A 14951-nucleotide genomic window follows, 5' to 3' on the forward strand; every position below is an offset into this window, starting at 1 on the left:
GAATTTTACTATCGCTTGATACCGCGAAAATTGGTTCTAACTAAGAATTGGAAAAATGTTAAAAATAAATCCGACGTTCTTCAATCAAAAAAAAACCGCTTCAGACGAACGAGAAGAGTTGAGAAAAAAAATTTTACAGAAGTAAATCATTGTGCATTTTTTCGGTTGGGAATATAGTATACATCAGGTTTGATATTCGATGCGGGTGACATTTGAGAATGCGAGGGAAAAGCGACGGAGAAGTAGGCTGCAGAAGTCAAATATTAATATACTAGGGGAGGGAGAAGTTGTGGACCAATGTCAGCAGCTGCGCAATATCAGGGAAAACGGATTTGAATTCCGAAGTAGTTTTCATCTGATACCCGCTCGTTCGACTTCTACACCGATATTCTCTCGTCCCACTTAAACTACATTATAACTTCACGGAGTGTGTACGTAAGTTTAATTTATTTGATCAGTCGACTTCGTTTTTTTTCTTTTTCTTTTTGCTTCACATACTTTTCTGCTTCTTTTCTTTTTGCTTCTTCTTCTTCTTCTTCTCCTCCTACACGAGTCTCACGGCGACTACGCTGATCGTTCGTCCGACCGTGCGTCGCCAAACTTGTTAAGAAAATTTTTTTATTGTAACACCGCAAACGTGTTGAATATATAATTGATATTTTAAATATGGATAGTTGAAATAACCCGAGGGTACGTAGCCGCGTGCCGCAAATTATTCGTCATGCTCTTTACGATCGTAAAAGGAAAAAACGAAGTGTGTTAAAATTTGAAAAAAAAAAAAAAAAAATGATTACGAGTGAACGAACACCAATTGCGGTTCTCAATGATTTTCTGGATATTGTACAGACGGAATTTTGTGACCGAGATGCGATTTTTTCTGGAATTCGGTTTCCTCGTTCTGATCGTCGAATTCTGCGGTTGTCCGCCGGCTCCGATTTTCGCCGATCCCTATGCCGCTAAAGAAGAAAATCCCGCCAGCGGAGCTTTGAAAAGAGTGAAAAAGGACACGGGAAATAACGAATACCTGGAGGAATGCGCTTTCGTCGATAGCTGGCAGGGACAACATGGTTTTATAAATGTCTTGGCGTTCTTGGACGCCTCGTGGCAGTACAGCCACAGGCAAGCGAACATGTGAGTATTCCGAACGACGATCTCGAATGATAAAATCGAGCGACGATATTCTTTGCGAAAAATTAATGAAATTTTTATAAACTCAACCACGTCATAAACTTTTGAAATCTCGAGTCCGGGGTTTTTTTTTTTTCTTTCTCTTTTGCTTCGAGAGAAATATAAAAATGAATCATTGACCTCTTCGCAGTTCATCGGCGTTGTTTGTGGTAAGAGGATAAGTATTTTAATCGAACGTTTTTAATGAGGACAGTTGCATTTCCTGGTTCCTGATTGCGTGTGATCTTAACTTCCCATGATCAGTTAATTGGCAATTATATCCGATAGGGGTTGAGGGATATCGCGACGGTCGTGAATTCGCAATTTCAAAGGCGCCACGTTGCATTAGATAACTAGATTCGTATGGCGCAGCAGTAAAATTGACTCGTGCAAAATATCTCGTATGAATTTCAACCAGTATAAATTGTATTGAAATTGCAATATATTTAATTGCTCGTCCGTGATAACCTGACGAGGTCACGAATTATAAGATGACGAGATTAAAGACTCGGCGATGCAAATGCGCGTGCAATTTGTGTCAATTGATTAATACACTTTTAACCGTAGTGTGGCTAATTTTTTATTACTCAATGAAAAAAAAAAAAAGCCCGCTTTTTTCATCCAACGAGTAATTTGTTCGAACCGTATCAATTAGAAAATTAGTACTTGTCTAGCCGATAAATTTAAAGAGATTCTTGAAGAAAAAAAAAAAAAAACGACCGTCTTACGTCATAGAATTTAATAAGGATAATTGCATTCGTAGTTAAACACTCGGAAAAATTTCCTAAGATGACATCACGCGGTTGAAAGAATTATTAGGAGCTTGAAGATGAAAAAATTGATCCGTTCATCCTGAAATAAATGTACGCGTATAATTCGTTGAAAGTTTTCTTTGATTTTTTACAGGCTCAAAATGCTCCAGGATCGTTTGGAGAAATCCGGGATGAAGGATATCCACTTTTTCGTGATAAATTCGGCGGAACCGGAGGCTTCCTTCAACGACACCGATCTTGAGGACGAAAGGAAGGCCTGGAACGACGCGGAATCCGCGGAATACCAGGATACTTTTTCGGAAGTCGAACAAACGAGAGAAGCGTTGAAAGAAAAAATCGACCCGAACATAGCCTTCGTTCAAGATAACGACGAGCTGAAAATTTGGGACAAATTATCCGCCACGAGAGACCAAGTCCTGGTGATCGATAGGTAATTTTATTTTACACGGGGTGTCGATTCGAATCAAAATCAAATCGTGTGACACGTTCTTCGATTTTCAGGTGCGGAAAACTGAGCTACAGAGTGATCGTTCCTTGGAGTATTTTACATTTTCCTTACGTGAAAGCCGCCATACTTTCCACTTACAAGGAGCAGCCGTGCGGCCCGTGTGATGTGAGTGAAATAGTTTGTCTTCGTGAAAGTTTAGGTAAAAACGGATAATCGAAATTCCTTCAATTCTTTTTCCTATTCACAGATAGAAACTACGAGTCAAAGCAGTTACAACGAAACTCAGACGGAGGAGCACGCGGAATTGTTACCGGAGAGTTTTGACGTTATGCGAATGAAGGAGATAGCGGTGCAGAAATATAATCTGGACGACAGTTACAACAAGCCGAAGAAAATCTATCATTCCGGTAATCAGCCGAAGGAGATACCCCAGAACGTTATCGAACTGATGAACAAAAGCGCGAACGTGAGACTCGAGAAAACGAAAGCCGATTTGAGACAAAATTTACAAAATTCGAAGGATTTTTCGACAACGATCGACCCCGAATACGCCGACGATAAATACGGTGATGTCGATTCCACCACGGTGATATCTACCGAGGACAATTTGGACGAAGATGGCCAGGGGTACATCGCAGTCACCACGGATATTTCTAACGTCAGTGACAGCACAGAATTTCAAAACGACGAAAACACGTCGATGATGATTTTTGACAGAATCGATATCGCTGAAGACGAGAGCACTGGATCGAATAATTTCGAGTCAACGACCGAAGCAGCTAGCCTAGATATATTTAAAAACGATACCGACGACGAGGGAGAGAAATTTGGCTCGCTTTTCGATTCGACGGAAAGAAGCGAGAGCAGAAACGCCTACGCTGATGAGAACCACTCGGAATCGGAGACCCCGAATTACTTTGAAAAGGTCAGTTCGAAACAGGGTGACAATCAGATAAGGAGGATGACCGTTGAATCTGTGGAAAAGGATTCCGACGAACACTCACAAAATGCCGATTACGTTATGCCGATTAGAATAATAATGCACGCTCCGCATACCCATGAAAACGAGGAGCCTGTGAAAAAGCATGAATACTTGGTACTGAGAATCGGGGAACCGGAATTCCATGGCCACTTGGAATACGAAGGTGATTTTTTTTCGAATGACAACTTGGCCAGTTCGGAAACTGGATACGACAAAAGCGGCAGTCTGGATGATGGAATTATAGGCAAAGATAATTTTGAGGCTGACCAGGGCAGCGGAGAAGTGTCGGACAAAAATGGCGAAGAAGATTCATCGGGGCAACATCATCGTCACGAAAGTGGGTACAAAGGAAGTAAAGGAAAGCACTTGGATCAGGTATACGATAAGGATGAGAGTCCTGGTTTTTACGGGGAAGATTCGGAGTACTGGAGAATTAATATCGGAAAAGCGGAACAGCTTCGGCTCGGAGAGGTAAGAAATCTGGATGATTGATTCTGTTCGATTTTTAAATAAAAATGAATTGGTTGTAAATTTGGAACGTTCCATTTCAGGACAACGAGAAGCGGCTCAATATTACAACGACGAGTGAGAAGGCTTCGGAAACGACCGAAGCAAATCAAGATCTTCAAACGCAGAAAATTATCCATGAGAATGAAGCTATTGGCGAGGAGCAGGTCAACGCGGACCTCGAGAAGGAGGATGAGATAACCAGTCAGCTTTTTGTACATTATAGCAAACTGCTTCCGTGGCTGGACTATGTTTTCGAACATTGAATGACAGCTGTAAATAACCCAATCATAACTAATTTATAATTTATAAATACGACGAGTTATCCCGTTTCATCCCTTACCGGCGCCTGGTCATACGAAACTCACACCGCCCTTATGTTTTACCCTCTGAGGCTTACTGCTGTGAGGCGCTCTGCTTTAAATAATATAAGATGTTTCCGCAACCCTCGCAATTCATGAAAATTCTAAGGGATGGCGCCACCTCCTGGGACCCTTGGATTGGAATTCATGTATATAATTCAATGTCCAATTTTTCCAATGAGAGGAAAATTGCGTAACGTTTTTAATTTTTCAGATGAATCAGTTTTTTACTCTTTTGATCCTTATTTGGAGAGAACTTCATCAGTTTCATGCAGAATAGTTTTATTTCGATCTCAAATTAAGATTTCTGAAATAAATACTGTATCAGAATCGATCGTATGATTTTCATATTTTTATCTCAAATTTCGAATAATATCTGAGGCTAGGCGTATTATTTGACAAAACGTAGAGTACCTTTTTGTACAATCAATCGCACAAAGCTTTTCGAACGTATTCTGACGTTGGAAACACGGATCTGTCGAATAAATTAGACGAGGCGGAATATTTTCTGAGACGAGTCCATTTTTCCGCAGCTGCATTTCAATATGATTTCACGTTTATCATGTATACTCACCTTCGTTCAATTTTTTTTTTTCAGGAGACGGGAATACAATCTACGAAACAATTTGGCTTCTCAATGGGTGTACAGGGCTCTAGCCTCGGTGCATCTACAAGGCTTAACATCTTACTTATGTTCAGTGCGGAAAATTTGTATGAATGAGTTATGCGCCCTTTAGTTGTGTAAAACGATTAGATTAGTAGTACAATGTTATTTGGTACGAAAGTATTGTCAGAAACTATTATTGATAGATAAGTTATAATGAACCTACATACGAATATGCTATACACGTTAGTATTTTTGGTTTACACGTATCTGATTTTGAATCTGATGTTAATTGGAGTAAAAGGTTCAGTACATCTATAGTGCAAGTATTTCGAGTATAATTGTAAAAGTATTGTAAGCACACTATTATAAGTCGTTATACTCACGGAGGATAAATGCCTCTGTAAAAATGGAGCCGTTATAGGCATGACGATGTCCCGACATGTATTTTGAAAAGTTGAATTATGAATAAACATTACCGACGCCCAATGCATAATTGTTAATCGACTATCTGGAACAACCCTTCATACCTCTTTCGCTAGATCATCAAGATATCATAAACTTGTATGCAGGCCTTATCACGTGCATGCCTGTGTCATTGATCGTTCAATCATGCTTTAAACCGAAAGTGATAATGCAGAGCTCTGAAATGCCGGCCCTAAAAATTTGGAGTTTGCCGAAAAGTGGAGATTTGTATCAGGAGAACAGGAAACCCGAGGAGGTGGTCCGAGACTTGGTGCCTCATCATGTGCATGCATTCAATCCTTCATGATTATTCTTAGTCTGATAAAAAGAGCGACTGATTCTTTGCAGAACTGATTATATGCCTGCCTGTATATTTATTTATTCAATAAATCGTAGATAAACGAGGAAAAGAATGATTTCTAGCTTTAGAACAGCGATCCTAGAGTTGAGAATTAAGGGCAAAGAATTTTCTGGGTATCAGGAGAACAGAAAAACCGAGGAGGTATTCCGGAATTGGAAATTTAGTCAAAAAATTTTTTGGGTATCAGGAGAACAGAAAAACCGAGGAGGTATTTCGGAATTTAGAATTTTGGCCAAAAAATTTTCTGGGTATCAGGAGAACAGGAAAACCGAGGAGGTATTCCGAGACCTGGTGCCTCAGCATGTGCATGCGTTCCACCCTGTTTGTTAATTCCTAGTATGAGAGAAAGAGCAACTGATGCATTGCATGACTGACTGCATGCATGCCTGCGTCTCTGATCGTTCAATCATGCTTTAAACCGGAAGTGATAATGCAGAGCTCTATAATGCCGGCCCTGAAAATTGAAAGTTTGCCGAAAAGTGGAGATTTGTATCAGGAGAACAGGAAACCCGAGGAGGTGGTCCGAAACTTGGTGCCTCATCATGTGCATGCATTCAATCCTTCATGATTATTCTCAGTCTGATAGAAAGAGCGACTGATTCTTTGCAGAACTGATTATATGCCTGCCTGTATATTTATTTATTCAATAAATCGTAGATAAAAGAGAAAAAGAATGATTTCTAGCTTTAGAACAGCGATCCCAGAGTTGAGAATTTAGGGCAAAAAATTTTCTCGGTATCAGGAGAACAAAAAAACCGAGGAGGTATTTCGGAATTGAGAATTTAGTCGAAAAATTTATTAGGTATCAGGAGAACAGAAAAACCGAGGAGGTATTTCGGAAGTTAGAATTTTGGCCAAAAAATTTTCTGGGTATCAGGAGAACAGGAAAACCGAGGAGGTATTCCGAGACCTGGTGCCTCATCATGTGCATGCGTTCCACCCTGTTTGTTAATTCCTAGTATGAGAGAAAGAGCAACTGATGCATTGCATGACTGACTGCATGCATGCCTGTGTTTCTGATCGTTCAATCATGCTTTAAACCGGAAGTGATAATGCAGAGCTCTATAATGCCGGCCCTGAAAATTGAAAGTTTGCCGAAAAGTGGAGATTTGTATCAGGAGAACAGGAAACCCGAGGAGGTGGTCCGAGACTTAGTGCCTCATCATGTGCATGCATTCAATCCTTCATGATTATTCTTAGTCTGATAGAAAGAGCGACTGATTCTCTGCAGAACTGATTATATGCCTGCCTGTATATTTATTTATTCAATAAATCGTAGATAAAAGAGAAAAACAATGATTTCTAGCTTTAGAACAGCGATCCCAGAGTTGAGAATTGAGGGCAAAAAATTTTCTCGGTATCAGGAGAACAGAAAAACCAAGGAGGTATTCCGGAATTGGGAATTTAGTCGAAAAATTTTTTGGGTATCAGGAGAACAGAAAAACCGAGGAGGTATTTCGGAAGTTAGAATTTTGGCCAAAAAATTTTCTGGGTATCAGGAGAACAGGAAAACCGAGGAGGTATTCCGAGACCTGGTGCCTCATCATGTGCATGCGTTCCACCCTGTTTGTTAATTCCTAGTATGAGAGAAAGAGCAACTGATGCATCGCATGACTGACTGCATGCATGCCTGTGTCTCTGATCGTTCAATCATGCTTTAAACCGGAAGTGATAATGCAGAGCTCTATAATGCCGGCCCTGAAAATTGAAAGTTTGCCGAAAAGTGGAGATTTGTATCAGGAGAACAGGAAACCCGAGGAGGTGGTCCGAGACTTGGTGCCTCATCATGTGCATGCATTCAATCCTTCATGATTATTCTTAGTCTGATAGAAAGAGCGACTGATTCTCTGCAGAACTGATTATATGCCTGCCTGTATATTTATTTATTCAATAAATCGTGGATAAAAGAGAAAAAGAATAATTTCTAGCTTTCGAACAGCGTTCCCAGAGTTGAGAATTCAGGGCAAAAACCTTTCTGGGTATCAGGAGAACAGAAGAACCGAGGAGGTATTTCGGAATTTAGAATTTTGGCTAAACAATTTTCTGGGTATCAGGAGAACAGAAAAACCGAGGAGGTATTTCGGAAGTTAGAATTTTGGCCAAAAAATTTTCTGGGTATCAGGAGAACAGGAAAACCGAGGAGGTATTCCGAGACCTGGTGCCTCATCATGTGCATGCGTTCCACCCTGTTTGTTAATTCCTAGTATGAGAGAAAGAGCAACTGATGCATTGCATGACTGACTGCATGCATGCCTGTGTCTCTGATCGTTCAATCATGCTTTAAACCGGAAGTGATAATGCAGAGCTCTATAATGCCGGCCCTGAAAATTGAAAGTTTGCCGAAAAGTGGAGATTTGTATCAGGAGAACAGGAAACCCGAGGAGGTGGTCCGAGACTTAGTGCCTCATCATGTGCATGCATTCAATCCTTCATGATTATTCTTAGTCTGATAGAAAGAGCGACTGATTCTTTGCAGAACTGATTATATGCCTGCCTGTATATTTATTTATTCAATAAATCGTAGATAAAAGAGAAAAAGAATGATTTCTAGCTTTAGAACAGCGATCCCAGAGTTGAGAATTTAGGGCAAAAAATTTTCTCGGTATCAGGAGAACAGAAAAACCAAGGAGGTATTCCGGAATTGGGAATTTAGTCGAAAAATTTTTTGGGTATCAGGAGAACAGAAAAACCGAGGAGGTATTTCGGAAGTTAGAATTTTGGCCAAAAAATTTTCTGGGTATCAGGAGAACAGGAAAACCGAGGAGGTATTCCGAGACCTGGTGCCTCATCATGTGCATGCGTTCCACCCTGTTTGTTAATTCCTAGTATGAGAGAAAGAGCAACTGATGCATCGCATGACTGACTGCATGCATGCCTGTGTCTCTGATCGTTCAATCATGCTTTAAACCGGAAGTGATAATGCAGAGCTCTATAATGCCGGCCCTGAAAATTGAAAGTTTGCCGAAAAGTGGAGATTTGTATCAGGAGAACAGGAAACCCGAGGAGGTGGTCCGAGACTTGGTGCCTCATCATGTGCATGCATTCAATCCTTCATGATTATTCTTAGTCTGATAGAAAGAGCGACTGATTCTCTGCAGAACTGATTATATGCCTGCCTGTATATTTATTTATTCAATAAATCGTGGATAAAAGAGAAAAAGAATAATTTCTAGCTTTCGAACAGCGTTCCCAGAGTTGAGAATTCAGGGCAAAAACCTTTCTGGGTATCAGGAGAACAGAAGAACCGAGGAGGTATTTCGGAATTTAGAATTTTGGCTAAACAATTTTCTGGGTATCAGGAGAACAGAAAAACCGAGGAGGTACTTCGGAATTTAGAATTCCGGCTAAAAAATTTTCTGGGTATCAGGAGAACAGGAAAACCGAGGAGGTATTCCGAGACCTGGTGCCTTATCATGTGCATGCGTTTCACCCTGTTCAATTATTCCTAGTATAACAGAGAGAGCAACTGATGCATTGACCTTATGTCCCTCATCATGTGCCTGTATTTCATTCTGTATATTCAGTCCTACTTTTCTGAGCTATGATCGAGATATTATTCATAGTTGCTTGGTCGGGAGAAACGTGCAGGAGCTCATTTAATAAAAATGGAATAATCAAATCAAAAATAAATGTCTATTTATTGATAACCCACTTACAATTAGGTGTACAATATTCAGTCCTCAAATACAAACGTTTCCATATCATTCGAAAGATAAATGTTCATTTTATCATGATCATATTGCTATGAATAAAAAACATAAGGACGTATCACTTATCAACACGTTATTCGTGATGCTCCTCATTCAATTAATTTCCAATTCGAAAACTAGCCTACGGAAATACGCTTTCTGTAGAATTCAACGAAATCCATTTTTGTGAGTGCGACGTCATCATTGTCGCAAAGGCTTTCTTCCGTGTGTCCACGCAACTGCGGCATGGAATCTCGAATTTCCTGAGTACTGAAAAAAAGAGAATACCGCAATGAGTATTGGTTTGAACTTGATTTGCACAATGTATTGTTGGTACCAGCGTAAAATCACTTTCGGAACACTTGCACAGTTCATTTCAGGCACATCGAAAGTTTTGCGAGTACGGCACTTAAAACGCGAAAATCCAAAACCTTAGATATTTCTTAAAACGTGGGTCAAAATTAAACTATTTTTTTTCCAGAATTTTTTATGGTATTCGTATTTCTTCAATATAATCGATTTATCTGAAAGTTTAAAAACGTTATACATTCTCCCTCTCATTGGCAAAATTGGACGATGAATTATACTTAAACTTAAATCCAAGGGTCCCAGGAGGTGGCGCCATCCCTTAGAATTTTCATGAGTTGCGAGGGTTGCCGAAACATCTCATATCATTTAAAGCAGAGCGCCTTACAGCAGTAAGCCTCAGAGGGTAAAACATGAGGGTGGTGTAAGTCGCATATCACTAGGCACCAATATAAGGGATGAAACGAGGACAGCGATAAATAAATCTCACAAAAATTAGTTATATCTCATTTCTCGACCCGAAAAAACCCCAAATTCAGCAGCTTAATCAAATTCAGAATAACGCGAAGTCAAAATACATAGGAACAGGGTCGTTTCTTTCTTGACTTTGAAATCCAGAAACACCCAAGACAATTCAGAGTGGATTAATTGGAATGTGATCCATTCGAATGATATCCGAGATTCTGCATTAGATAAGAAATTCAGTTAATCGATTGATCACTTCGAAACATTCACGGTTGACGTGTGCGTGAAACTCACCTGGTCGGAGAGGGTTCTCTAGGCAAAAGGATCCCCTATCCGCTGTAGTCGTCGGAAATCGGTAATATTTTTCGTCGGGATTCGAAGGGCAATCAGTCATCCACCCCATCCGGTTGTCTACGAAGATTGCCGGAACTTGACCATCAAGAAGAGTCGAAAAAATGCACTTTTACCATCCACAGGATCGTTTACTGCGACTATTTCAAAATTTCGAAGAAGATCGGAAGCCCAAAATAATTATATTCGTCCAAATGAAACTCGAAATAACCGAAACGATTCGTCAGCCAATTAAAAAACCAGAGTAATCGATGGATAGACTGCTCCTCAATTTTCGAAATAAAAATCGAGAGAACACTTCGCACGGTTTGCCGACACTGAGAGGCAGCTAATTGACTTCCTCCTTCGCATTCTACGTACAGCATAATGAACGCAAATGTTTGTCGAATCAGCGAGCCGGTTCACCCGGGAGTAAAGTAAAGGCAAGAGAACGTAGTACGGGTATACACACTGAGAATCAAGTGAAAACTCTGAATCGTCTTGCCGACATAATATCAAATTCATAATTCATAGCTTGATATGTATCTCGAATAGCTAACGCACGATTCAACGTTAGCAAACCCGAGAGAGATCCACCGACGGACCGAACCGAGCAGTCGTCGGTCCTTATGCATATTGATAACGCCCCTTCAATTTTCTCGTATTTTAAATATCACCGAGCCAACTTCTGCAAAATTCCACCAACGTCTTCCCAATGCCAATACGACCGTAGGTTAACATCGTTTAGCACACAGCCGCGGGTAGGAAAATCTTCGAATGTATATATTTTTCCCACTCAGCTGAAACACGCCGATGCACATAACGCGAAATCGCCAATTAATTCATGCAGCTCCATCAACTGTTTAATAATTTATTTCCACGCGACGATTGCAGCCGGGATTCATAAATAAAAGTATCGCGTTAGCGCCCCCGAAGCGAGAACAAGATCCAATCCAAAGTTCTTCCGAGCTTTCGAAGAGGAGGGGACAGTGTTTTTTTTTTATCTTATCTTTTTTTCTCTATTCATTCGTTCTTCCTCGCGCTACCCACCTCTCCCCGGGCTCGCGGAGAGATTTTAAACTCGCGGCGGTGAATGAAAAAACTCCATAGCTTTTTCAGAGTTTTATTCCAAGAGGACCTTGGCGTGCGTGTGAACGCAGACGTACACAGAGGTTCCAGCGGCGGCTCTCTGTTACTATAATCTCGGGAAAGCGGTGAGAATTTAATTAAGAATTTCCATGAACCCTGCGCCATATTGCACTGGCACACACGTCACCCACGCGCCAACCAATTCTGCACACCAGTTCGGCCTTCGGGTTAGAAAGAAAATTCTAAATGGGCGAGTAGTAAGATCCCGCGAGGAGAGAGGGTCACCCCGTAATTAAATTGAAAGAAATCTTCCTTGTTTCCCTCTTCCAGTTCCCCCCCCCCTCCCCCCGCCGCCGCCCGTCCTTCGGATTTCTCAATTTCAAAAACCGTCCCTCCCGACCGGCGGCAGCGCCTCCTTTTTTTCGCAATTCGCTCCGAGTATTGAAAACTTCTTATACTTTTACTACGTATACGCTGAAAAGAAATTTGCATTTTAACTACAAGTCCACCTCCGCTCTATCTCTCTCTTGAGTGAGGAAGAAGATTTATTTTCCCTTTTTTTTTTTTCAAGTAAGAATCTTCGATTTTGTCCGAACTTGAGTTTTATTTAGAACATATTTTGGAAAAATCGCAAATTCCACTCACCTTGATTTCCCACTTCCGACTGGCCTCGAATAATCCGACTGTCGATCTCCCCAATTCCTTTGAAAGAGGGAGGGATGGAAGAAAGGAGGGGGGAGTTCTTCCGCGGAGGATATCAACCCCGGATTCGAGCTGCATAACCGCTCGCACGTGCAGCAGCTTATATAATAATGATAATGACTACGATAATAATAAAAATAATAACAACAACAGGGCATCGCATATAATTTGTGAACAACCGCCAGTTCATCCTCGATGCATTAATCAATCGCATTGCATATTAATTTCGGTACCGACGATGAGAAACGCACACATATACAATATTTTTTTATTCCGTCATCACCGCCGTCCTCGTCAGTTTCGAGATCCCTCGAAAAAAAGATTTTCCTTTTATTTTCACCCCAACCCCGAGAGAACGCAACTGAAAGACGCGAAGAGGAGAGAGAAAAAAAGGGGTGAGGATAATTTCTAGAGTTTCTTCGATTTTTGTCTCTCCTAATTTTTTTCACACGTTCGCGTGGCTGTGTAATAATGTATGCAAGGATATAATATAGGATAGGTAGAAATCATTTGTGTACGTATGATATAAACCTTTTCAAAAATACATCGGGTTACACGTCACGCAGGAGCAAGGCGACTACTTTACTCCCTACCCTTGCACTTAGTTCTATTTCAAGGGTGTTCCTTCCTGTCCGTTTTGAGTTCCTGCAACACACCGTAGAATCCGACCCTTCGCGAGTCTGTTTTCCTTTCCCTTTTCCCTTTTCTTTTCCTCTTTTCTCTTTTTTTCCATCCCCCCCTTTCCTTCTATCCCCTTTTCCTCATACCGAAAGCGCGTGTATATAAGATCCTAGGATGCGCCATTCTTCTCTTCGACGTTGACTAATGATTCGCCTGACGCGGTATAAGATATTTCCAAAACTGCATCTATCCAACGATTTTCTACTTACAATCATCCTCTTCTATATTCTCCTTATGTTTCACCGTAGAACCAAAAACCAGAGCGCACGTTTCAGACGAATTATAAAAATTCATTTTAATCATTAATTTATTTCTATTGAGAAAAAAAAAAAAGAGATCGAATAGAAAAAAGAATTTTTTTAAAAGACTCAACATACGGGGGTGAGGATCTAGGGTCAAGGGTTACCATGGAATTAACAGTAAAACTCGATTATATAAATTTTCTATACAACCCGTCTATTATAATATAATAGGCTTGAACTATATTTTATATTAAATATTATGTATATATGTATGTAACTCAAGTTTTACATTTTCATTATTATTATTACTGTTATTTATTATTATTATTATCATTATCATTATTATTATCATCATTATTATTATTACTACTACTTAACATGTAATAATTCTTATATATTTGATTAATTGAACTATTGATCTGTTATTAACTGTATTTTTGCCTTTTTTTCACTATTTCCGAGTCGTATGTGGTGTGTGCTTTAGGGTGAGCAAAAGAGAGAAGAAAAATGGAAGGATAAGAAATAATGGTAAAGTAATAATAATTCTAATTGTAACAACAGGCTATAGAACTAAAAATTTAAAAATGTATTTATCAGACTCAACGTGCGCAGAGTCAAAGTGAATTAATTCTGAACGTAACAAAATAAAATAAAATCAATAAAATTATTAAAAATGAAAATAGAAAAGAACCACATTACTATTTTTATCGTTATCATTATCATTATTATACCCATAATGATGATAATTATCATTTATTAACAACCTATGTGTATGCTTAACACGTATAATATGTATGGGTGCTCCTTTTTTTTCTTTCTTTTTTTTAGTTTTAATCAGTAACAGTAAGGATAAATTTTATTACAATACGTTTTTGTTGTCGTCGTCGATTATTTGTTAATTTATAATTTTTTTTCTTTCCCTGAAGAAATTATTTATTCAATAATAATTATATTTCATTTATCTTTATCGTTATATATTATTATATTCATGTGTGTATATTAGTATTGTATATATATATAAGTATATATATTCATATGTTACTTGATCGTATTTGTCGGTAGAATTGACTAACATTTCATTGTGTTTTTTAGTTTTTTTTTTTCTTGAGGCGTGTCACCTGAGGTTTCTATTTTCTCGCATTCGAGCTTTTCAAAAACCTACGGGAGAGGTAGAATTTTGATAGAAAAAAAAAAAAAGAAGAAGATTTGAAGAAAAATAATTCGCCATCGTTAATAATCATCATTTTTATTCGCTAAAATAAATTGGTTAGGAAATTGAACGCCTGAAGTTCATGATTTTTTGAATGCGGAAAATGAAGAAGGATTCGAAAATAAAAGAAATGATAATAAAATCACCTCATCAATTAATGATGTGTACATACGTAAAATGTATTATATATTTATTTTGAATAAACTTTAACGTAGTTACGTCACACTTATAATGAGCATTTCTTGTGCTAATTTTATAGACTGTCTCTCATAATAATAATAATCATAATAATAGTAACAATGATAATAACAACGACGTCAATGATGAAGATGATGATGACAATAATAATGTCATAAGGTAATAATTCTTGTTATAATTATAATGACAATAATGATGATAATGAGAATAGGTAATAGTTTAATAATTGTCTAACGGAGTGATTTTCGTTTCATTTCCTCTGCTATTCTTCTTTTCATATTTAATAGTTCTACATTATTCGTTTTTCTATACATTCCGAGATATCGAGAAAATATTCGTAAAATTTTTGACGCCTAGGACTCATATATTT

At 38.9% G+C, this 14951-nt stretch overlaps 1 protein-coding gene across 3 annotated transcripts; it reads left to right on the plus strand.

Annotated features, from left to right (window-relative positions):
* The first annotated feature begins 274 nt into the window (after nt 1–274).
* Nucleotides 275–5326, plus strand: LOC105693930. Of its 3 annotated transcripts, none has more exons than XM_012414230.3 (7): nt 275–431; nt 847–1131; nt 2074–2370; nt 2442–2553; nt 2636–3841; nt 3922–4152; nt 4838–5326. In XM_012414230.3, exons 2-6 carry the CDS (start codon nt 866–868, stop codon nt 4141–4143), a joined length of 2103 nt encoding a protein of 700 aa, XP_012269653.2. In that variant the 5' UTR covers nt 275–431; nt 847–865; the 3' UTR covers nt 4144–4152; nt 4838–5326. The 3 variants fall into 3 exon arrangements, with proteins under 3 accessions (XP_012269653.2, XP_020708503.2, XP_048513831.1); XM_020852844.2 differs by having other exon boundaries at nt 279–435; XM_048657874.1 differs by lacking the exon at nt 275–431 and adding an exon at nt 538–690.
* The last annotated feature ends 9625 nt before the right edge of the window (nt 5327–14951 follow it).

Source organism: Athalia rosae, chromosome 7, assembly GCF_917208135.1.
Source record: "Athalia rosae chromosome 7, iyAthRosa1.1, whole genome shotgun sequence".
Classification (NCBI taxonomy): domain Eukaryota; kingdom Metazoa; phylum Arthropoda; class Insecta; order Hymenoptera; family Athaliidae; genus Athalia; species Athalia rosae.